This window comes from Pocillopora damicornis, chromosome 10, assembly GCF_964200805.1.
Source record: "Pocillopora damicornis chromosome 10, jaPocDami1.2, whole genome shotgun sequence".
Lineage (NCBI taxonomy): Eukaryota > Metazoa > Cnidaria > Anthozoa > Scleractinia > Pocilloporidae > Pocillopora > Pocillopora damicornis.
In genome coordinates this window covers 9,756,694-9,782,638 of record NC_142679.1, presented here as the reverse complement: position 1 = coordinate 9,782,638, position 25,945 = coordinate 9,756,694, and the positions used below count along the sequence as shown (strand labels likewise).

At 38.4% G+C, this 25,945-nt stretch overlaps 1 protein-coding gene and 1 pseudogene across 1 annotated transcript in view; both read right to left on the bottom strand.

The window, feature by feature from the left end:
• Positions 1–1,598, bottom strand: part of LOC149038839 (FGFR1 oncogene partner 2 homolog) — a 4,252-nt gene extending 2,654 nt beyond the window's left edge. Inside the window, exons 1-2 of the mRNA XM_089184371.1 lie at positions 953–1,598; positions 1–512 (exon numbers count right to left, since the gene is read on the bottom strand). The exon at positions 1–512 is cut by the window's left edge and continues 2,654 nt beyond it. Of these exons, the coding sequence (XP_089040497.1) occupies positions 273–512; positions 953–973 (261 nt within the window). The 5' untranslated portion in view covers positions 974–1,598 and the 3' untranslated portion in view covers positions 1–272. The remainder of the gene's footprint in view (positions 513–952) is intronic.
• A 3,757-nt stretch (positions 1,599–5,355) lies between these two features.
• LOC149038838 (uncharacterized) lies at positions 5,356–8,483 on the bottom strand (annotated as a pseudogene).
• Between the last annotated feature and the right edge of the window lie 17,462 nt (positions 8,484–25,945).

The window sequence follows — 25,945 nt, the reverse complement described above, 5'->3', positions numbered from 1 at the left end:
TTGTGGAATATTCCTGTATATGCGATAAATTGTGGGAATAATTATTCAACCTTTGGAATAATATCACATAAGAAAATGAAAAAAATAAGTTTTTTCCATGATTACCTTCTCCATGAGACTAAGATTTCACTCCATTACTGAATTTCTTTCATTGTATTTTCACAGTCTGCATATTACATGTGCATCTGTATTTTCAGTCAAGGGAAATCTAAATATGTTTTTAGAACACCTGAAAGCCTAGATCACAGCCAACAATACAATAAAAAAATAAATCAATCTGCAGAAGTTTTCTGACCGTCTGGCTGGCCATCAGGCAAAGCTTTCTCTTCATTTCCTGTTGTTTCAGGATATGGTATTCCACTAATCTTTAACAATTCTCTCAGGCCTCTGTTTTCTGACTCAATAGAAGCCATTTTTTCTTGCTCCTGTTGAATAGCTTCATCATCTATGTAGATTGCTTGTGCCATAACAGCAGCCATTTCACATATTTGCTCTGTCTTGGCCCGTAATTCCTGAAAGAGAAAGACAAATACACATGCTCAAATAACAGTAAAATACAACTATGAAAATAGATAATCCAGGAATGCTGGTGGTAAAAAGTGCTGTATCACTAACTTGTTTGACCCAATTGTCAAGCTAAATAGTGTATGGTCTGGAGGTGAGGTTAGAAGCAAATTAAAGAATGAGATGACTAAGTATCTTGGGATTGGATGAAATGCTAATACTTGTTCTAATAATTGTTCATGACTGGAATATATTTGAAGCTCAGAGAAATATGTGAAATCTCACTTTTTCCACCTTCCTTGAATAGTTAAGAAAAACTCCGGTGAACCAAACTGTTCCATCTTGAGGCTGAAAAAAAGCCTTTGTTCATCACTTGTCATCCACCCTTCAAAAAGTTAATATTTGACCCTTTTACACCCCGTAAATGGAAAGGTATATTGTACACTACCTTGTAATTGTTCAGTTTCATGCAACTGGCATCAAGTCTATTTGCTTTGATAAGTTGAGAAACCTTTGGGCAAAATAAACAAAAACTTCATGTGGTTTTCTTTCTTCATAAATATTAATGCACAATTATAATGAAAATTAAGGAAAATGGAGATATAATAAATGATAAAATAAACTTCAACATCAACATATCTTTGTTTCTTACATTGCTGGCAGTGCTTGTAGGCAATATGAAATGCATCCAGTGTTCTGATAGGCTACCTGAGCCGGCAAAATGGGCCCATCTTGCCTACTTCAGATTGTCTGCTTTGACTTAGCTAAGTTCTATAAAATTAGTGGGGCATTTGGTAACAGCCAGTTTTGCTACTTGTCAAGTACGCTATGTTCGAGTTTGCTACATGTTCACTACTTACATGCCAAATTCGCTACTTAGTTCATCCTACCATTCTATCATTCTACTTCCATGATCTTTTAGAATCAACATCTTGATTTAAAGAAATCTGCCTTACTCAAGCTGAAATGGGTGCCATGTTTTAGCATATTATCATGGTTATCATCAGGCCCAAGCATTGCTCACGATGGAACAGTGGCATTAACAAGAGAGAGAAAGCACAAAACCAGTAAAGAATACTCAAAATTATTAATTTTATACTACTTTCTTTATTTTATTAAACTATATATTTCAGAGTCTATATGCGCACTTAAAAGATTTCTACTCAGAGTAACGTAAACAAATTGAATCTAGGGGTACCAAATCTAGGCTACTACACACTGGAGGATCTGCCACTGACCGATTTTGGCCTGAAAGACTTCTTTTGTCAGTAAGGACAAATTCAATAAATGAGAATTTTGCAAATTGATAATTACGACCATTGTTGATTTTGTAATCATGAAGCAACGCATTTTTCCATCTTATGAGTTAGCACCAACGCACTCTACAATTGTTATTTGGGGATCGTCGATTCATTTATCGAAGGGAAATTCCATATCTACGTGCGCCCATGCATTATTCCCAGTTTATGGAGACAAAATGGACAAATAAGTTCAATTGGTTAGTAGTATAGGACGCTTATATACAGCGTAACCAATAACCAGTTAAGCTAGTTATACATTTTGCTCAGTTGAACCACTAAGCTAGATTGTGCTGTTGAACCATTTAATCAAGTTTTGCATTCTGTCCAATATTCAAATTGGCTGGTTTGACCATTTGAACGAATTCTACAACGAATTCAGTAGATTTTGCAATATTTGCGGTTAACTGTCTTCGCTACTTTGACTACTCAACTGGTTGAGCTACTGAAATTTCTTTGATCATTTCAACTACTTCGACCATTTAAGATAGATTTTGCAATTTGTGCAGTTTTATTGAATTGGTTCAACTGGTTTCAATGATCAAAGAAGTGAAATAAGGTCAGATGCAGAAGGTGCAGAAGTTTGGTTGACTTCCCTCCGTTGGCATCAAATGGTTAAATGAGCTAAAATGGCTCGTATAATAAAATGCTCAAATTACATAAAAAATTAGTCTTCACAAGCTACAAAATGTTGTTAAATTAACTCAACTGGTTACAAAGGTCAAATTTGATAAAAACTACTCTGCAAAAAAGCCTTAAACTAGCTGAATTGCTTCAACTGTAGAAAATGGTCAAGTTACCTGAAAAGGGGTAAACTGCATAAAAGCAAATTTGATGCAAATTCGAGCACACTTGGTGAAAATGGTAAAACTAGCTTGATTAATTAAGTAGTGAAACTAGCAGACATTTAAACAGCACAAATATCACAATCTATCCAAATTGGTTAAAGTTGTTCAAATAGTCATGCTAGCTTTAATGGTTCAACGGGACAAAATGCATAACTAGCGTAAAATTTTAAACTGGTCAACAAGTGGGAGGACAGTTAAACAGCACCAATTGCATAATCTGTCTAAATTGGTTGAAGTAGTTCAATTGATCAAACTACCTTCGATTAAACTGCACAAGCTAACTGAGTTGGTTAGAGTAGTTAAAAAACTTATTAAAGTAGCTTTAGTGTATATATTTAGGCACGCCTTAAAGCGGAGCTCCTTTTAGTTTATTTTTCAGCCCTTCATTGTACTAAATACAAACTATAATAAAACTCTTCAGAACAGGCTGTAGAAGAGTTTCTCAAAAGGAATAAGAGACCAGAGGAGGTCTGGAACTTAGGGACGATGTTCTCATAACTTGCAAAGCGATCACCACTTACGCTAGTCAGCGGTATCTTTAGACAGCTTAGGACCTTCGTCGTTGTTCCAATGGTTTTGAGCAGGTTTTTGGAGATAGGAAATCTTTTCTTGTTCAGATAAAGTGTATGATGTCAGCAATCAGTTGAAATTATGTTCTATTGAGCGTGACTTATAAGCTCTCTTATCTGTATCATTAATTAGCTACTTGCTCCTGTTGGGAATGTTTTCAAACGTGGAAACCATCATTGTGAAAGCCATACTTGTGCCTGGTAACTCGTTCTCATTTCAATAAACTAGTTTTTACAAGGATACAATATTTTGTTATAAAAATTTGATGCATAGGCTGTGCACAAAACTTTATTTTGACTTAAATTTTATTGCCAATATTAGTCCTTACATATGAGGAAATGTTAGAGGGACCAGAGGAAAAATAATGTGCCATACATCTGCAGGATTTCATGCAGTGATTTTAATTGAATGAATATCATTTGATACTAGATCTAAGAATTTACAAAACAGAAGAAAATTTGGTTGAAAAATTAGAATTCAGAATAGGCCAGATACACAAGATTCTTAGAAAAAAAATGTACCATAATGAAAAAGCTAAGCAAACTCCTTTAGAAACACCTGCCTGTGTACCTTAATGGCACATATTAAAGTCATTAAAAGCAGTCAGAATCCTGGGTTTGAAAACATATCCAGATTTCCTCTAAACTGTAGAGGTAAAATTGAGTCAAACATTCATATGACGACAGGTTCGAGAAATTTTCACAACTAACTTTTAGGATTAGCCTACCTGGAATAATCACCTTAATGTACAAATTAGACCAGGTTTGTACTGATGATGCCCAAAAGAACTATCTGTGGTAAGAGGGCAGTCTTAGGTTTTCGTCTTTCCACGAGCTTAGTGGAAATTGAGAGAGTATGAGACTGTTAGTGACTATGTTATTTGGATAAATATCCAAAGGAGGATAAAAAGTAAGTTATGGTCTGCACAACTCTCTCTTTTTGTAATATGTAACCTATTAAACTGAGGCATTTACATTCTTACTTTGTGCCTTTTGTGGCATTTTTTTAAAGTTATCTCATGGCACACCACTATAAAGGTCATGTAGAATGTTCCTTTATGGGACTGACATTTCAATAGCCCCAGAAAACTTTAATCATCAGAATTGCAAGACGAGGTGTGTTTACAGGCTTCCGGAGCTCAGGCTCCGCATGACGCACAATCAAAAATTAACTGCAAAAACCAACCCCCGTTTAAGGATTAAAATGGAATCAATCAACACCAAACTTCACACGACATTAGGACAGCTAATCTCATTCAATTCTAGTGAGTAAATTTTTTTGGGCACATCCATTTTGGGATTACTTAAGCCCTTGAAAGAACATCCTCACAGACCGCGTAAAATGGCGGCAAAAAACCGGTGATATTTCACGCGAAAAAAATGTACCTGGTACCACATATTTTAGATTTTCCACAACATATTCGTAAAATATTGCTATTTTCCATTCACTGTGGAAAGTGTGATACTCGGAATCGCATTGCTTCCTTTCGAAAATAGCAGAAATGTTTGTGACTCGAGCGAGCTAAATGATGCAAAGTGTGTAACAAACAACAAGGTAATTTAATCATATTGAGTTGTTAAATCTCCAAATTAAATCCTGCCTCCGCTGAGTCGGTTTGTAGTTGGAAAATTTAAAGTGACAAGTAAACTATTCCGTAAGATATTTGAAAAGGTTCTACAAAATATTTTTTGGCTAAAAACCTGCAAGTGAAGTGCATATTACATTAGCACCATCTCACATTCAAGTAATGCAAAAGATACATTCGAGAGATGCTACTTAGTAGATTAGTACTTGATTCCATGCTGATAAATTAGATATTTTTTTATCTTTTACTTTGAGAACTTATTTTCTGTAGGTATGAATACATGGAAAGGCCACTTTTGACCTTCAAAGTAATTAAATGCAAGGCGACAGTTCTTATTATCCTAGTGATTATCAATGTCACGCAACGTAACGCCATTGGAAACATGTCGGGGGTGCTGAAACATACCCGCGTAGAAACCGCAAATGAAATAATGATGTCGTTAAATTATAGAAAGAAATCCCGCGTTTCAAAATGAGCGGAAAGAAATGTAGGTTGAATGATCTCACGTCTGTCAGTTTGCATGTGTCGTCTACCAGATGAGTAAACTTCATTACCGATGTGAAGACCAGAAAAGGAAAGTGAGGGTCATGGGCTTTGGTGGTATATCGAGGCTAAGGTCTTCACACATGTGCTGCAACATGGGTAGCTTCAACATCTTCAAAGAGTCATCGAGCGCCATTACACAAAGATCGTACTGATCGTAGATCAGGGGATGGTCAAGTTGTATTGACGCGACAGTCTCCTTTGCCTCGCTAAAATTACTCTCCTCTTGAGCTGCTCGGATATCAGCCTCATCAGGATCTCTCTGGTGTACTAAGGCACTCTGTCTTGAGAAGAAGGAGGAGATCTGGATGGTTGTGAAAAATTCCGATGACTGGAATAGTCGTGCACCATCGGTGCCCCGGGCACGCCGCATTTCTCGAGCAACTACCTCTGCGTCAAGCTTGTGGCCTGTCGTCTGCCCTATTCGAAATTTAGATAAAAGGTACGACTTTTGCTTTTCACTGAACTTGTAAGCCTTCCTTACTTCTCTAAGAGCCCATCCTTCTTTCAGAGAAACATGAGAATCTTCCCGTCGTACAGGGGCTTGAAGCGATAGCAGCTTTCCCACACCTTCCTCCAAATATGATTTGTAGTCAATTTTTGCCAAGTCCATTACAGAATCTTTTCTGGTACCCTGGTGCATTTCTCAAGTGACAAGAACTTTTCTAAGGCTGAAAGCCTTTGAAAAACACGAGTGCAGCCGTCTTGAGGACATGAATACACCCCTGCTGCCTGGCTACGTTCTATGTAAGCTATCTCTTCAGCCACATTTTCTTCCCCTGACGATTTGTGGGGGGTACTTTTATAGGAACGGAAATCTCCAGCGGAAAATGATGGCTGCAGAATCCCTTGTCCAGGACCTTCAAACGAAATAAGAGAAATATAAATATGACAGCCACACAGCTAAGAAATAATTATCTTGCATCAACGCGTAACCCTCCAGGGCATCTCACGACAGAATACAGTTTAAGAGGGGTTTAAAATACTAACCCTTTTTTCTAGTGTTTTGTTCGTTTGAACAGCGTTTTGTAAACATTTAACCTCTTATGGAAAGTCTTTTATGATGCATTGCGGATAAAATTTTTCCCTTATTAATAGAAACCTTACAGAACAGACTGTCATAAACTAGCAGGAAGGCCTGGGCTCATTCAAGAACCATTAACTCACCAGAAGAGGATTTTTCTATTTTGATCACTTTCCCTTGGCCGACGGAATATGCGCGCCAACAGGAAATAGAGCCCACTGAACTAAACTCAAAGTTGTTCAACTTGGTGATTTCTGTAATGGTTTGCGCATCTTCTGGCGTTTCTTCGATGGTATCCAGAGAAACCACTCGTATACCTTCCAAACTGCCATGGGATAGCAGAGCTTCCTTCAGGTCGCTGGCGGTGCAGATATCATGACCTTCATTAATAAATGCCCTAATGTGGCTTTTACAGCTCGCACCTAGTCGATCTGCAGCCCCTTTCCCGCCTTGAGGGTCGCTGAAATCAACGCGGACTATCTTCACTCCGGTGTTCGCTGAAATTTCTTGGCACTTCGTTAACGTGCGGGAGGAGTGGTAGCAGCCGGCGTTATCTTGCCTGAAGTAGGCCTTGCTGATTTCAGGATACTCTTGCTTCAATGTGGCTAGAACATGTTGCATAATCGCGGTAACAGCAGAACTTCCTTGGGTACAGGTCTGAATCACATGGATAAAGGGTTGCCACAGTAGCACACCCTCTATCCGTCTGTATACCACAGATATGTGCCAAGAAATACCAAACCAGTCTGTCTGTGACTCGCGGTATCTCTGAGGCAAGAACTGCATGGCCCAGTCATTTACAATGAATACTGTTCCAGAATTAAGGGCATCGATGACGTCCAAAGGAGCCTGATCTTGATGGGTCGACCTCAGCAAATGGCACTTCCCTGACTGGATGGCTTCGTCTTTGTCTTCTTCTGTGGTAAAAGATGCTTCATCGACCGCAGTAGATATGTCGTTCAGGGTAGAATGCAAGCTTTCACATTGGTCACAGAGCTTGTCATGGTTGTGTTTGCATTGCTGCCGCAGGTCAGAATCTTCGGTGTCACTCAGAGCAAATACACTGCAATGACTTGCAACGGGAGAAGAAGAGCTCACGTGAACCTGAGTGAAAATAGGAAACACAGCTTTACACAAAGCATGGATTACCATGTTACTGCAACATTAACGACAAAAACTATATGCAATATGTATGCTTCATGTTATCTAAATCGAATAACCTCAATAATTTGAGAAGATTAAATCTATTACAAGCATAATTTATACTGATAAAAAACGAACACCAAGAGCAAAAACCGACGTATATTACCCGGTCAGGTGGACCTGTCATCGAAACGGTTTTTTTCGTGCTATACTTCCATCCATTTGTGAAATAGGATCACCCTGCTTGAAAAATATAATCCAATTTTTTTGGAACTCTCGGTTGCTTACCTTGAAATCCCCCTTCAGGTAGAATTTGGCCACCTTTAGTGATTTCACGTATCGCACTTGCCACCCCTTTCCAAGACCAAGCTCCCCCAGTTGAAGAACCAAGCCTTCTAGTTAATCGAACGCACGTGCCCCGTTTGCTGCGAAATAGTCAAGGCCTTGGAGAGACTTTCTGGTCGAGGCCTTGCATTCGTTTAGAACACGCAGCATCGTCCGCTCGCTGAACGCCTCAAATCCAGACTCTTTGCAGTATTGGGTATACTGACGCACTATCCTTTGCAGTATCATGGTGCAAATAACATTAGGTACCTCAACCAGATGTCCGGGGGAGAGCTTCAGTGTTTTTTGTCCAAATGGCAGATCTTGCACCAAATGGGGGCTTGTTATATAAGATAAGAAGTGATGAAGTTGTCTTGGGTCGACTCTTATCTTTGATGAAGGCTGGGGGTCACTGAAGCGCCGCTTCCGTGCCGAAGACGATGCAGATTAGCTATGGTAAAATGATATCTACTTAGGCCAGGTATGAATCTCGAGATAACATTATAATTAAAAACACCACATATCATCCAAAGAATTTGCCGTCTTGTGTCCCACCCATGGGCTTTGTCATATGCCTCGGTTAAGACCTGGAGGTAGCATTTGGAAGTTTTGGAGAGTTCGTCCAGCCCGAGTGCTTCGTTCATGGCAGGATAAGAGACAACTGCTTGCCAAAGAGAACCTGCACAACTGGGTGCTAGGTCGTGGAGCACAGAAGAAAAAATCTCTGCGGTTCGTCTAGTATACCGAAGCTTAGTGCTATCACTGGCCTTTTCTAACTCAACCCAAGGTTGAGAGACAGGTTAAATGTTTTTGGACACCAGGTACTGGTTCAACTTTTCACGGGAATTTGGCTTTGAGGTGATGCTCTCTTCACTCGTTGAGGAGACGAGGCTTGCAGTATCGGGACTGAGAAACGTCTCGTCATCCTTCAACCCCTGGGATGATATTTCCTGAAACATCAAGTCTGTCTCTGGACTATCAGAAGATGACTCACTGCCAACACTTGATTCCTCTCCTGGACGGTCTGTTTCCATCTCATGAACCTACGAAAAGGTTTGCTCTATAAGAATCAAATCTCTAAAACCGATTTCTTTGTATATGTTTATAGGGAATCAGTTTCGGGTAGTAAAAAATCTCAGCACCAGGTACTCTTGCGGGACATCCAGAAAACAAACAAATGTGGGACAGGAATTAGCCTACCAAAGTGCGGTATAGCACCCCACCCCTTCCCCACCCCTCAAATAAAAAAAAGACCAAAAAGTAGTGAGTTTTACTAATCAACGAAGGAGCCTTGTTCCAGATTAACAACTGTGTTTGCCTGAAGGGCTTTTTCACGTTTTTTTTCTTCCTCGATTTTTTTTTCCAATTTTTATGCTCTTCTAAAAATGAATCTTTTCCTTATAAAAAAACAAGATTGAGATCATCAATTCATATTTGAAGCTCACCATTGTCTGCTGTTCAGGTATATGCACCACTCGAGGCTCTTTGGGGGTAGACACAGTACTTGCTCTAGCGCCCTCCGCCGGCGTCTGTTCATCTGCAACTTGCCCACAGATAAACTCGTCGCATCGCCTACAAATTGCTTTTAAAAAAAAAGCAGAGTAAATAGCTCATATCAATTACTATTTCTAGGTATAAAGTAATCAATATGTCATTGATTAATGGATTATCAGCTACTCAGACAAGAAAACAACGTTGGCAATATAAATTGCAAAGTTTCCTCACAAATATAAAATTTGCTAGCTTGAGAAAGTTGAAACTTATGGTGCTTTTTTTATTGTGTAAGGTATTACAAATAAACCTGAGAAAAAGCTATTTCATGAGAACATTTATCAACAGAAGCAATTCAACTTACGCGACCCAACTGGAACTAAGGTGTTGGTGTTGCAAAAAATATACATCGATTTTCGGCTATCCACACGGTTGCTTCCTTTGGCACTTGAGGACTTATGTGTCGCTAGATCCTTGGGAATTGCACAAAGGGTTTTCCTAGTCCCCCAACGTATGCCAAAGTCTGCTCTATGGCGTGGGCAAATAGTCAGGGTAAGATGTTTTTGCTCAAATGAGAAAACACCTGTAAAAAATACAACACCAATTAAATCTGTTGCAGGACTCATTCATAAGCACAATAAAGTTACCTGAAAACACACAAAATCAATATTTACCGGCTCTGGCTAATAGCAGCTTCATTTCAGTTCTAGAACCTTCATCTGCACTCAGTCGAAGAGTCGATAGATGTCCAGTTACATCTTTCGTGCAATCCTCGAGAGTAATGCATTCCACCTAACCAGGATAATCAGGAGATCGCCCGCAAGGGGTCACCTTACCAACTAGCGTTATATAGCAACAGAGAGCCATGAAATGACAAGAAATAATAACTTCTGATAAAAGCACGTATGAAAGCTGAAGACTCGCCCGTGAAATAACTTTCCTTAGATCTGTTACGAAATTTCAACCATTTGTGCAAGAGCTTCGCGGGCAGTGATGACGTGACAGGCCTTACCACGAGAGAAAATTGTGTTTGAATTACAGCATCTTGGTCAAGATGGTGCGAAATGTTGGAAGATCAATGAAAATACATCCGAGATTGAAGTATAATAGTGTTATCGTGTAGTTATCAGACCTTGAGTAAAGTTTTTGTTTTCAGTCTTTGGTATATTTCATGATGACATCCCATTTAGGGTCTCGTGTGGTGCGGCTAGTGTTTGTTGGGACTGGATGTCGATTAATTATAGTAAATAGGAACAATTTGCGTTAATACACTGAACTGCTTGTAAAGAATGCTGTTCTCCTTCTGTATTCGCTGGAATTCTTGATTTATATATACATATATATCTAAAACAAACTAAAACAAAGCCCTTGCAGCTAAAATGTTTAAGAGTCATTCAACAGACTGATCGATTGTCACAATTTTCGTAATCGTAATACGTGTAATGGTGATCGATGAAATGACCGTGAGAACATTTTCGACGGTGATTTTACTTCCTCTCAGCTCTCACACAACTCTGAATGTACAATTTCCCTATAACTCAATATTTTGTGGAATACAAGCCAAACATTTCCAGGACAAAAGTTTTTGTTTTGAGGGTGTTGCTAAGAGGACTTAAAAATTCTCAGTGTCAATGTTTACAGAAAAACTAACATAGTGAAAATGGATGGGAAAACTTTTTTATATCGTGTGAAGTTTGGTGTTAATTGAATTCATTCTAAGCCTTCAACGGAGCTTGGTTTTTGCAGTGAATTTTGGACAATTTGAAAAGCGGAAAACCGCACTTAAACTGCGTTTTCAAATTTTCGCCAATTTCTAAAAATTTAATAATCGTCGGAACTTTTAAACTTGATTTTTGAAAATAGTTTACCAAAGGGTATCGTTGGGCAAAATATGAGCAATTCACTAAGATGGTCGTTGACGGCCGATTCTCGATCCTAACAGGCAGCCATTCTTAAATAATTACCTAAATGAAAACCTATAATTTTTTTAATTACCTACTTCCTTTAACCCTTCATCTACCATGTGTGACCAAGGCAGAATTTCTCCTTACACCATCAATACAATATCAACCAGACAAGCGATTTGAATACATAAAAACATTAATTAGGGAATTATTTCTTGAGCTAATACCAAATTTTCAAAACTAAAATCACAAGAACTTTATGGCAGAGAGTGGGGAGAATTACTAATGAGATCTTGGGGTTAAAGGGTTACTTGTGCACCAGAAGGAGTAAACAGTATATAAGGGAAAGGAAAAAAGTTCTTAAAACATTCTATATTAAATGAAACTTTGTTATGAATGTTAACTCTTTAACTCCCATGAGTGACCAAGACAATTTTTCCTTACAATATCTATACAATTATCAACCAGACAAGTGATGACAATGAAGAGAAATACCAATCTGGGGGAAAGTTAGTTGATCAAATACTAAACTCTCTGAACTAACATTATAAGAATTGTAAGGTTAACAGTAGGGAGCATTTCAAATTTGATCTAAGAGTTAAAGGGTTAATTGGGATGGCAACCAAAACATCTGTAAACTATAATAACAATTACGTGAATGAAAGTGATCCTCGCAGTAATGTGCACTACTTAGGCAGTAGTGAAAATAAGGCCTGAAAAAAATTCAGGCCTGTACGGGATTTGAACCCATACCTCTGCGATACCGGTGCAGCGCTCTACCAACTGAGCTAACAAGCCAACTGGGAGCTGATCATGATGTTGGTTCTAAATAAACCCGTGAAGTGATGAAATAAACGGTTAGGAATATATGAAAGTCATATATTTGAACTGCGGATGAAGACGTGAATGAAAGTGATCCTGCAGTAATGTGCACTACTTAAGCAGTAGTGAAAATGAGACAACAATTAATAACAATTACCTTTCCATCTAAAATAAAACATACTGAAGTATATTGATTAATTTAACTCACCCAGTTTGAGTGTAGAATCCTAAATCTAATTAATTTACTTAGGAAAAAATTAAAAGTTCAAGGTGTTTTTCCTGCTTCTGTCATTCTAAATATCACAAACAATCACACCACCTCTTCAATTTTATATTTTTGATTGTGTGTACTTTTTCTTATCTATTCTTAGTATCTATCTTTTACCAGCTTACATCTGAGAAGAATCAAGTCTACTCTGGTAATTAGACACATTGCAGACAAACCTTACAACTGATTAAATTTTGTTTGAGTAAAAACGTGAAGGGCAATAGAGGAAGTTACCTGACACAATCCAAGTTTCCCTTCTTAAGTATTCTGTGATGTTTTTTGTATCTTATGGTAAACTGAGTTTATAGTTTACCTCATTTCACTGTCTTCTGTTCATTTGTTTATTTGCTTTCCTAACAACATTGACTATTATTGGCGACAATTGCGAGAAGCATATTAACTGTGTAGAGTTATTGACATATTAATCCCTGAGAGTGACTAGCATCTAATTTTTCTTTTCAATATCATTCCTAAATCGAGCATTTAGGTCATGAGAATGAAGGAAATTATATTCAACTGAAGAACCTCTTGCTTGTTAAACAAATTCTCCTTAGCATATTAGGAAACGTATAGAGGACATGGAGAATATGCATACTGATGTTAGGATGTAAACGGTGAGAGATATTATGTAATCAGTATTTTTTATGTAAAGTATTGCTTGAATATATAATTGTGGTTAGTGCAAGTGCCTTGTAAACATCCTTCTATGGTCTTTTACTCTTCCATCTTGGAGGTTGCCTTTTTGCACATAAAAATTGAAGTGCCTTTAGTTGATTTTGGGCACAAAGATCAACAAAGAACAACAGCCACACTTAAAAATCTTTTAAAGACACCTCTACAATGATAGGTACATATATATATTTAAGCGAAGCATGTCAAGTATTAGGGTATGATTGTCAATTAGATTTTCATTACCTTAATTGTGTATTTCGCAACATTTTATTAGATTCATACAACCTCATTGAATTATACTTTCAGTTACGACTGTTTGATTGACTGTGAGATTGATCGGGATTTTGATCGTTGATGGTGGTTCGTGGTCGATTGCCTTCAAGAAAAAAAATTCGTGTGACTATACAACTTTGGTTTGTTGTTCTCCAGTCTCGATCCGTAAAATGGCACCCAAAAACCACATTAACCGCGTCTCAGAGCGACATTCCTCGGAGTCCTGGGAATTAGCGTTTTTTTGGTCAACGCAAGCGTTACACAACTTATCTTTCTAAATTTGTCAAGATAGCTCAAATAGAGCAGGAGTAGCTTAAATGGTTCAACCAGACCAAGTCCATAACTCACTTGAATGCTTCAACATTACAATCTGTACTGTCTACCATAGTTGATTTAAACGCCTTAGAATATAAAGTGTTATATTTGAACTGCGGACAAAGACGTGAATGAAAATGATCCTCGAAGTAGTGTGCACTACTTGAGCAGTAGTGAAAATAAGGCCTAAAAAAAAAAAAATTTTAAAAAAAAGGCCTATACGGGATTTGAACCTATGACCTCTCCAATGCCGATGAAGCGGTCTACCAACTGAGCTAACAACCCAACTGGGAACTGGTCAAGATGTTGGTTCCAAATGAACCCGCCGTACGGACGACTTTTTGGTGCAATGAAACCCTGGTGATACCCTTTCCCTTGGTCTATTACGCTGAACCACGAGCTACCACCTTAACTTAAAACAGTTTCCTGAACGCGTGAGATTAGGAACAGTGCAGCGCAGCGTCCCGCCTTTCTTTTGAACACACGCACCCAGAGAGGAGTAGAATGATCGTGACCTGGTAAAGAACTGTTCGTTTTAATAAATGCTCAATACAGTTCTTTACTTCTTGATCCAGAGGTCATGGGATTGAGACATAATTTCGCTGAACAGGTGTACTGGTTCACAGGTCAATGTCCCATTTGTAGACTTTCCATGCACTCCATATCATCCTCATTCTTTGGAAAAGATACTGCCTCCTCTTTGAGCAAGTTACTAACTACTTCTCGCCGTTCACTTGTAAGACCATACAAATCAACTTTAAGGAAAACATCTGACTCCTGCAGCAGTTCTCCTACTTTCTCTGTTCCGGCAACCGTATGCCCGTCAGCTCAGGTTTCACCATGCTGCACTCTCTAGTTCTGCGAATTAGACCTCCATGGGCGCAACATACTCAGCCAGTGGCAATCTTCCTCATTGGGTACGGTTCTAGGGAAGTCTTCGTTCCACCTATCCGTTCTAAGTATCAAGTGTAATCAGGAACGGAGTGTACTTTTTGCTTCTCCTCTGTGGAAGAAAGGAGCTGCATTCTCACATCTGCCCGTCCAATAAAAGGAATCTTAGTCCTATTAGCCGCCATCAAGTCAAATCCTACGTTGATCCACTCTGATATATCTTTTACTGCAGTCCCTGAGAGGTTTTCCCACAACATGCCATTCGTAATTATTAATACTTCGGAAACCAGTGTCCCAAAGAGCACTCATTTTACCATCATTCAAAAGACACTTGAGGAGAAATTTTATCCAAGAAGATTCACAAGTTTTGCCTACAGTGTAGGTATCAAGGGCCAATAAATACTGTTTTTTAGGTGGGTACCCTTTGTGATAGCTCTTTTCTTAATTGACACATCTTCATGCGATCAGGTCACTGTTCCTTGTCATTGTTAAAAGCAGAATCATACCACCTGGCACTGGGAGCAAAGTCGAAGCGAAACTTAGCTTTTCGCCTCGGCACAACAGTTACATCAATGGGACATTCGTGGGATGTCGACTACTTCCGGCCCTGTCCTAGCAGCCAGCTCTCGCGAAAAATAAATATCAACAGACATAAAGTCAATTTTCAAGCACACATTTGCGAAACTAGAAACTCTCCCAACCCCATCCCACCCCCAGAAGAAGTGATGTAGTCCACAAAAAGAGATATCCCAAAGCATGCGTCTGACTCTGAATTAATCGACAAAAAGTCCGAAACAAATCCAGGCTGATAAGGGCTTAGTTCACAAGGAAAGATCGACACCCAATTCCAAAGTCAAGGCACCAGCAACAATGCAGATCATTAGACCTTGCTTTTTCGAAGTACTCGGCTTGTAGAAGTCGGAAAGCCACCATTCTTTCGGATCAAGATCCTAATTATGTACCTTTTTGTAATGTTGCAAGGTCTAATTGGTATTAGGAAAAATTGTGTTTGCCGTATCCTTAACTCGGTTATTAGAGCTGCATTCCAGTCGAGTGGCTGTGTTCTATTCGCTTGATGAATCTCTTTACCTGCTTGATATTTCCCCACAGCGTAATCATGCCTCTTCTCCAGCATTTTAAGATTATTCTGATCTCCCCTCAGATACTTTGCGAGTTAGCTTCGACTAACAAGGCAGTGGCTTTAATGAGTGCTCCTCCAATCACTATTGCTATGCTTGCCATTTTGTTTATCTTTAACGTAATTTTCGAGAATGGTCGACAAACACAAGCTGCATGAGCTAGTTTGAATGGCTCAACTGGTTTACTAGTCAAACTGGGGAAGATAAATAAAGTGCAGTATCTATTTTAATTGGTTGAAGGAGTTCAAGATGGGAAAACTAAGTTAAATGAACTTGCTTAACTTGCTTTAGTTAACCAACTCTAAAAACTGCAAAATCTAGCTGAATTGGCTGAAGTAGTTAAAATAGTAAAAAATAGTGAAAAAATAGTGAACCCATTTAAGACAGTTAAACTAAACAACTTGTACAATCTATTTTTATTTATTAAAGTAGTTAAAATGGTTAAACAAGCTTAACAGGTTCGATTGCACATTTGCACAATCTAGCCATAATGTTCATTTTGTTAAAGTGCGCACGACCCGAAGTCCTTTTTTGCATTTTTTTTTCGGTTAGGTACACCTAGAAATAATCAGCAATCAGCCTAGTTCTTTTTTACCTTTTTTTTTGCGCATTGAATGTACGATTTGGCAGCCAAAGAGTGTTCCTATTAAGCGCGCGGCTAAAATGATCCGTTACATAGCTGTGACGTAGAAGAGTGTAAGGACACATTGGCATTTATGGTGGGAAAAGGATGAGTCTGTAAGAAAGAACAAACCTATTGCGTAGCCGGAGCGCCAGATGATGTTAGCTACGAGAAGAATATACGTATATCGAGTATTTCAGTGGTGAATTCTCCTGGTCTTGGTGTCCGAAATCCCATCCCAAGAGCCGTCAACTCCCCCATGCCGTCAGGAAACTAAAAGTAACAACAATAGCAATGTCATTGTAATATTAGCGCTGCAAGGAGATAAATAAAGAAACACAAATTTTATCGAATTAGATGGTAGCGAATCGAAATGTTGTGTGAGTCGATGTCTACGAAATATTTGTCTATATTACTTTTGTCAGTTGTCTCCCTTTGGGCAGAATTATTTATGTGGCTATGTTGCACTTAAACTGAAGAAGTCTTTCTCTATTAAAAAATCTCTGCCTGAGACTGACCGGAATTAGATGTCTATAGACTCGCTAGTTTTCTATTTGGTCTGACTGGCTCAACTTTTGCGACGTTAGCCTCTGGTTTTGCAATCTCCGAGGAAAGTAGCAACATAGTGAAACTGTACCATGACATCTCGGTGGAAGATCATCTTGACTCGTAATGCAACCGATTCTTATGTCAAAATGTAGGTTTTGGTAAACTAAGAGAATTTCTCTACAGCAATGAAGCTCTAGAGAACTAACCAAAGGGAACCTTTGCCGGGGTGCCAAGGATTAAAATGTTCTAGCAACAGAAACGAACACTCGTATTCATTCTTTACATAGATTTTGCCATAGAAAACAAAACACAATCGCAGCAAACTGATAGAAATTCAGTAACAGGAATTTTTTTGTTGAAATCTCGACATAACCACTGCCTGCAAGAAACCGTCTTTTTCCATCTTGATCGAAAATCTTCGTTTGATACACTCGGTTCTTCGTCGTAGGGCTCCTTCCATTTCTTCTCTACTAATTGAGCACGATGTATCACAACTCTCTTGTAGAGCTTGATGAGGGCAGGTATACGTCTCTATAGGATATTATTTCTGGAATATTTTAATGCTGACAGACACAAAATTACAAGAGATGTAAGAGATTTGTTTGTGTCATCTGAGAGTTTTCACGGCTTTTTACGTCATCATTAAGTAATTCGTTATCAGTCCACGGGACGCTCTAAAGACAAAGTGAGAGCACTTAAATTAGGGCCCGAAAAAACCGCATTTAAGTTTTGTTAAAAATTTTTTTTTCTTCAAAAAACGTTTTCTGTGAGATAAAGCCGAAAGAGACGTAGTTTATCTGCATAGAGGTTTAAAACTCAGAATTAAGTGGAAACTAAAAATAGTGTAATTTTCCACAAACAAACAAACGTACCATGCTTTTGGTGAAATGAGAAAGAAAAGAACGTAATGTAGTTATAGTCCTGTTGTCAACCGAAAAAACACTGAATTGTTAAAATTAACGATAAAACTATAAAAATTTCCCACAACACTTATGACCCTAAGGCTAAAATTTTCTGATATAGGGCCAATCCAAATTCACTTCTGGTGACGAGAACCAGGCTTGTTAGAGACTTGCTAACATGGAAACAAAACTAAGAATAAAAAAAAATCCTTTGTAACAACATTGCTTGGGGGAACTTGCGACAAAAGCCTCCCAACATTACAACCCAGCCATTTTCTGTTTATTCGTATTCATCTTATGCTATTACATGACTATCGTCTATGATATCTGTTACAATACTCTGGTTACCTGTGGTTAAACGTTGAATATAGCTGTTTACGTCATTTTCTGAATCACGATTGTTTCTTAGAAACATATACAGCATATACCTTTGGTTGATTTGCCATTTTCCTACTTTACTTTAATAAAATTCACCAAGTGTTTAAGGAATAAGCTCTGGTAAACAGAGTTGGGATATATGTTGTAAATTCTTCAGCTGCACTTCCCTGATCGGCGCTTAAGGTGAAATCCTAAAATGTTCTCCTATCTAGCCAAAATTCAACAAACAACAGTTGTAATGCCTGATCGTTAGTCGATCTAGTCGTTAGTGACACCGGTCCTGAGTTCTACAGGATGATTCAAGAGTTCGAAGGTAGCAACAATCAAACAGAGGAAAATGAGCATCATAAGTAAAAGTCAGGTATCCAAAAAGCATTCTGCACCGACATACTGAATACACTATCTTCAAGAAGAAGATGCTCGCCTCACGCTTAATGTACTTGATGCAGCCTCAAGCGGACATCGATGAAATAAAATTAGAAACAATGACACAGATGTTGTTGTACTTGCTATTTCACTGGCTAGCACTCTTCCAAAGGTGAACTCTGGATCACCTATGGATCTGGAAAGAATGTACATAATATCCTTGCACTTGCCATAGAAATGTCCCAGGATCCTCATAAAGCCTCGACCCTGCCAATGTTTCATACACCAACTGCGTGTGAAACCGTTTCGTCTTTTAGAGGGTGTGGAAAGAAAAAGGCTTTGAATGAGTAAAACTTGACTTCTCAACTGAAACCAGTGCTACAAGTCCTCAAGGCATCACCACAAGAGATCACAGAGGAATGCATGGCGGTGCTTGAGAGGTTTGTTGTCCTTATATAGGACAATAAAGGAGCCTTACGAAAGTAAACGAGGAGTAACAATAGCTCCTTTCAAAGAAGTCTTAAAGCTGAGACAGTGTCCCTCCCACTGGAGCATGACTTAAATACCACCGCAAAAGAGCAGTGTTTCAAGACGACTAAATATGTGACCAAACCCTCCTTAATCAGAAAGTGCTTCCACAACTCGTGATCACCATCCTGAAAAGCTCCACAGGAAACATAGGAATCTTCTCACGAACTCATTCGATGGGGATGCAGACCCTCATGTAACGGACGATGCTATTGCTGAAAAGCTAATTTGGCATGCACTGGTTTGTGCAACTGTGGCGGCAACTGGCAACAGCCATAAAATATTAACAACGGTGTCAACTAACGACTAGATCAGATCGACTAACAATTAGGCATTACATCAGTCGTTTGTTGAATTTTTGGTTAGATAGGGGAGCAGTTTAGGATTTCACCTAAAGCGCCGTTCAGAGAAGTGTAGCTAAACAATTCACCACAGATATCCCAAATCTGTTAACCAAAGCTTATTTTAAAAACCTTGGTCAGTTTTACTAAAGTAACGGAAGAGAATGTCAGATCTCGATCGAAGACATAAGCTTTGTGTTTCTAAGCTAAATAAGTTTTACCAATTGTGATTCACAAAATAACGTCAACAGGTATATTTGACGTTTAACCACAAGGAACCCGAACATTATCATAAGTAGCATAGAGGAGAGTCACGTAATAGCATAAAATGAATCCGAACGGACAGGAAATGACTCGGTTGTTACGTTTAAAGGTTTTTGTCGCCAATTCCCCCAAGACATGTTCTTAAAGAGAATTTTTTATTCTTAGCCTTGTTTCCATGTTAGCCAATTTTTGACATGCGTGGTTCTTGTCAAAAGAAGTTAGTCTGGATTGGTCCTATATCAGAAAATGTTAGCCTTGGGATCATAAGTGTTGTGGCAAGGTCTCTTTTGATTAATCCGGACAAAACTAAGGTTCTAGCTGTTGGATTACCACAACTTTTAAAGAAACTGTCATCATTCAGTATAACACTTTTTGACAAAGAAATAACACCTGTGCCTGTCGTTAAGGACTTGGGTGTTCTTCTCGACACACACCTCAGTTATAACCAACATATCACTGAGATTGCCTCTAAATGCCTTTTTAAATTGTACCAAATTAACAGAATCAAGCACCTCCTGGATAGGAAAACACTTCTGTTAGTAATAAATTCATTTGTCTTTAGTAAACTCCAATATTGTTCAACTGTCTGGAGTAATACCAGCAGTAGCAATATTGACAAGTTACAAAAAGTCCAAAACTTTGCTGGGCGAATTATTCTGGGACTAAGAAAGTATGACCATATTTCGGATGGGTTGCGATCGTTGAAATGGCTTCCTATTAGAGAAAAACTCATTCTAAATGACGCTACTATAATGCACAAATGTATTAACAAGCTTGTTCCAGACTATCTTGCTGATATGTTTAAATCACGTTCTCAAGTCCATAATAGACAAACTCGATCATCTGGTGCTTTGGATAAACCTTTATGTCGCCTGTCAACAGGGCAGCGCTCCTTTGCTTTCAGAGGAGCCAAACTCTGGAACTCCTTGAATGATGACATTAAGTCCTTAAAATGCCCCAGGAATTTTAGACGTCATCTTGCAAATGTTTTATTAAGTTGATATATTATATTATTGATATATATTTTGTAATTATAATATTATTGTATTTACATTCTCAATTAATTTATATATTTGTATTTTTTTATTCTATTGAGCTGAAAAGCCCACTTAGGGAGCATCAATAAAGTGTGTATGTATGTATGTATGTATGTATGTTTTTATCATTAATTTGAACAATTTTGGTCGATAACTGCTGGACTATTAGTAGACCTTGTTCACAAAAAAAAATTATTCAGTAGTTTGTAACTAGTTTAAAGAGTTTAAGTGGTAAACTAGCGAACATAGCTAACCTACAAAAATTACGAAATCTACCTAAATTGGTTAAGTAACTCAAATGGTGAATCTAGCTTAATCGTTCAATTGCACGAAATTTTTGACTTAGCTTAAATTGTTGAAGTGATTAAATAGCCTAAAACTAGGGAGGACCGTTGAGCTGGACAAATCGCAAAATCTTTCTTAACTCGTCAAAGTACTTCAAATGGTCAAATAAGCTTGACTGGCTCAACGGAACAGAATGCATAATTTAGCTAAAACAGTTTATCTGGCTAAACTGCCCAATCTTGCTTAATAGGCTTATATAATAAAGCTTGTCACACAAATGTAATTGGTTCAACTGGTTATGTAGTCAAACTGGGGAAATTTGTTAAGCTGCCGAAATTGAACTTTGTATCTCAAATGGTTGAGGTAGTTCAGATGTCAAGTAAGCCTAATGTGACTAGGCTTGTTATGCATTTCGGACACTTGAATCATTTAAGGCAGTTTGACTATTTGCATAACATGAGCAAATTAATGTTGGTAGTGCAGAGGTGATGATGCAGATGGTGCAGTTGAACCATTTAATCAAGTTTTACATTTTGCCCAGTTATTCCTATTGCCTAGTTTGACCATTTGAATTACTGCAACGAATTAAGGAGATTGCACAATATGTGTAGTTAATTGTCTTCGCTGATGACTACTGTTACCTGGTTGAACCGATGGAACTTCTTTCATCATGTAAACTACTTGAACCAGGTCAGCTAACCTCATCTTCAACAAGCGAAAAGGGCATAAAACGGGAAATAACCACTAAACGGACGCGAATAAAGCACATAATGTAATCCATGTGCACAGTTATGTAAATCGTCCGGTACTTCTTCTTCGCGATATTTTGGTTCACCAGTGGATTCAGGGTTAGTCACTTGCTGTGCTTCCGGGGGGGGGGTACTTGTTTCCTTATGTAGCGGACTATCTCCCTTATCCGATGCGGCTCTTTAAGATTAGATTCATCAACAGGTCAGTAGGTACAAGGAAACAACAAGTTTCTGTGTAACACTCGAGATTTCTTTGATCCTGACACTGGTCTGACCTCGCACACTGGAATATGTTTATCCGTCTGCTTGAAGACAACGTGGACTTCATCTTCCCAGTACGATCTTAATTTAATTTTCGTGGACCACCCCGTTCACTCATGTTTTGGAGAAGCACCCGATTAAAAGGCATTAGAACAATGTTCCATACTTTCTTGTTATACAGCTTTTTCCCTGGTTGAGTATTTACCTGAGAAGATTCTGAGGCTACTTTGTGTCCTCCTAACATTGCACTTCACCATTTCTTTACATACTTGCTTACATACTTACATGCTTACATACTTATTAGGTCCATCGGAAGACGTGGGTTTCTGTTAAATGAGCGAAAGGGCGTATAACCTGTGGAGTCGTTTTTCGTGCAGTCGTAGGGGTAGGCCATTTTGTTGAGGTGATCACACCACCTGGAGTTGTGTTTTTCGAGCAGAGTTCCATGCATTGACAACAGTTTTTTTTATTAAAACTTTCAACTTCTCCGTTTCTTTGGGGTTGGTATGGAGTTGTTCTAGAGTGGTAGGTTCCAGTAAGTTTATCTAGATAATAAAACAAATCATTCTCCAATTTACCTCCCTGGTCCTAGTGGATTGTCTCAGGAAGCCTGAACCGCAGGATAGAGCAGTTCAAATAATCAAACTACCATGAGTGCTTCAACCTGAAAAATGCCCAACAAGTAAAGTACCCTGAGAACAGAATTAAACAGTAGAAGAGTAGCCAGCCAAGAAATGCTGTCTGCAAAGAGATAAAGGTAAAGGAAACCTAATTTAGCTGCATGAGAGCTAAAAACCTACTCCAGTAAAATGACACGTAAAGCAGTGTAACTGATCCACAAACAAACTAAAACCTGCTCTTGGTACGAGTAAGGTAAAAATAGCCCAATTGTGAAACAAGAGAGCAAAAATCCTGCTATCCACGAGATAAAGCTGATAACAACCCAATTTTGCTGCAAAGACGTCAAAATATGTATTCAAAGTGAAAAAGCGTAAAACAACGTAATTCAGCCACAAACACACCAGAACGTTTTAGGTACCATAAAGGTGATTGTTGCTAAAGCACGCTTGGTTCAGTTTTATCTCACCCAAAACAACATTGTGGCTGAGTTACGCTGTCTTTAACTTTATCGTACTAAAGACTAAGTTGTGAGCTTTTATTCAGCTATGTCGCGTCTCTTTCAGCTCTATCTCGCATTTACCATAAAGGCCCAATTCAATACCAGAAACGCAAAAAATGTCGTTTTCTGTCAGGTAAAGAAAAAAAGACCTTTATTTTGATTGGAAGGGAAACAAAAACAGGTTTTCGCTAAGAACAGCGTAGTTTGGCCTGGAAACGCGAAAAAACATTGATTTGAGTGAGACGAAGCTAAGCTTAGCGTGACTACCTGCAAAGGGGGAAAAAATCCTTTTCAGTGCGATAACGTCGAAAACAGGTGAATGCGGCGGCGAGAAAAAAAGCCCAAATAAATACATGCATTGGTTTTTAATGCTGCTGGTAGGCTTGAGAGTTCCCTGTCTTCGCTGACTACTTGGTGAAATCTCGACGCTTCCTTTAGGGTATGAGCAACGTTTGAGGCTTCGGATACTAACCGAGAACTATCTGTTGACTTGACGGATTGAAAATCATTTTGGACCCCCGCAGAACAAATCTTTTGACAATATATCTACCTTCATCAACACCGTTCGCTGCAGAAAGTACCTTAGCATCAGCTCAAGATTTTCAACAATACCTACTTTAACATTTGGTGATTATGAAAGAATTAACACTAGTGGGGAGAAGCGTCTTTTTCCTGCAAATCCTTCACTGTGCTGTGCACTGACACCACCGACAACATTATGAGCTTCATAACCATCACCTCCATCATAACGAACATCTTGAACTTGACTTAATGCAGATGGATTAAAACCAGTCGTCGTACTTGTATCAACAAAGTAAAAAAGAGGGGGTGTTACTCTGTGACGATAATCTTTGCAAAACTCCAGCTGCATGAACTGCCGCATACTTGGTGTCATTTCATTTGTTGCCGACTTCAATTGTGCCATTTCTTTGTTTTCTGTTTGTGCTTGCAAGGATTTGATCATCTCTTTATTCTCCTGTAGAGTGACATAAAATCCTATGTCTTGTTTTTGCTGGTTGTCATATTTAGCCTTACCTCTTTGCAAAAATCCTTCACCATGTAGAACATTTTCAACCTCTTGTGATGTCCTCATTCTAATACACATTTTGAACATTTTTAACTCTAATGTTCTACGGTAATAATACACAGTGAGAACACTTTTGTCTCTGATCCGTCGTACTCTTGACATATATTTTATTGTTAGATATTTCATTCTTCTTTCAAAATCAAAATCAGTGAAACAGGAATATTGTCTAAGTGAAGAGGCTTGCCAAGAACATCTACGAGATATGTACGCATCTCTTTTATGAAGAATATGATTTTATTGTACGATGCTCTTTTAGGTTCCACGTAAAAAAGGAAATGACAGGTCAACTAGCCACGCTAAATTCGAAATAACACGTGCAAACTCCCACCAGAGACAACACTGTCCTTTACGATGTTAGAGTGAATTAAAAATGCTCTCGACTGATCTTTTGATGGCTGGTACTTTTGTTCCATATATGGTGCTATAACAATAGCTTTCTTGAATTTAACAAGGTCTGCAAATTCTCCATTTTGCAAATCCTCTTGATAAATTGCTTCAGGTATTATCAATACGCTGAACAACAATGGAACCATTTTCACCACAATACTAGCTTTTTAATGCTAGAATGATTCAAGCGACTGTTTTATGACCCGCTGATATTACCATACGAAAGGTCTCCATTGGGTAATATCCAGCTGATTCCGCTGTGATGACTTCATTTCAGTGTATTGGTGTTTTAATTTTCTGAAACGTGTAAGGTCAGCGGTAATTCATGTTGACAGAGTTGATGGCAAAATAACAACTTTTGTCTTTGTCGATTGTCAGTTGTGTAGTGAAACTAATAATGACATCGGGTGATTAACTATTTCGCACCCCATCGACTGAATTTAGAAATAATGGTATGTTCATAAATTATTAGTTTGTATTAACTGTCGCTTGACATATGCGTCATATTCTATTTTTGAGACAGTTTCAGACAGTTTCAACAACTCATCAAGTATCTGCCATACCTCGATTCTCAGTGGTAAGTTATTCTTATCTGCACAACGTGCGCTTGTCAAAAGCAGTCAATCGGTTCATGAAATCTTCTGGAGTGGTGTAATAAATCGTTCCCCTTGTCAGATTTGGTTTCCCTGAAGATCGCTTAATGTCATTCATCAACCGTGAAATATTGATCAAGAGACAACCATATTGTCCATCGTTGATCTTGTATGCATTTCGTATTGGTTGTCTGTATCTTCTAACACCTTTTTCTTCTCTAAATTCATCTTGTTTGTATCTGTAAAAACACATCTCAGCGAGCACAGCCTTTCTCTATTTCTTCAAAACTTCTATTCCTCCTGTGAATTTTTCTCTCTCAGTATCAACACTTGAATTTTCCTTTTTTGAACCTAATCCCGTTTCTGTTTTCTTTTTTTTTTAATTCCACTGAGAGAGAAGCCCTATAATCTTGAAAGCATCTGACATCGATGTTTGTGTACAATTATCTCGTTAGTTTTGTTTAATTTTTTGTCAAGATTAAAAAAAGTTGGTTTCCGTTTTGTGTTCTTTGGCCCTTCATCACCTGAATATGCCCGAAGTGGTTCACCACTAAGATCCATTCGAGGTTCGGGATGGTAATCTTTTTGACGAAGCTCAATGTGTAGTGTGAGAATATCTTGGTTCGATTCAATGACATCTTGACAACCCTTTGACAGAGCCAATTGACTGTCTCCAAGCTGTTAAAAAGTTTGACTTGTTTTTATCGGTGCTTTTGTTTACCTCCTTTTGTGCGTCAATAATTATCAGCTGTCATACTGGATCACCTGTCCACCACGATGATCCTTGATTTCGCCACGATACCGCTGCACCGGTATCGCAGAGGTCATGGGTTCAAATCCCGCACAGGCCTGAATTTTTTTC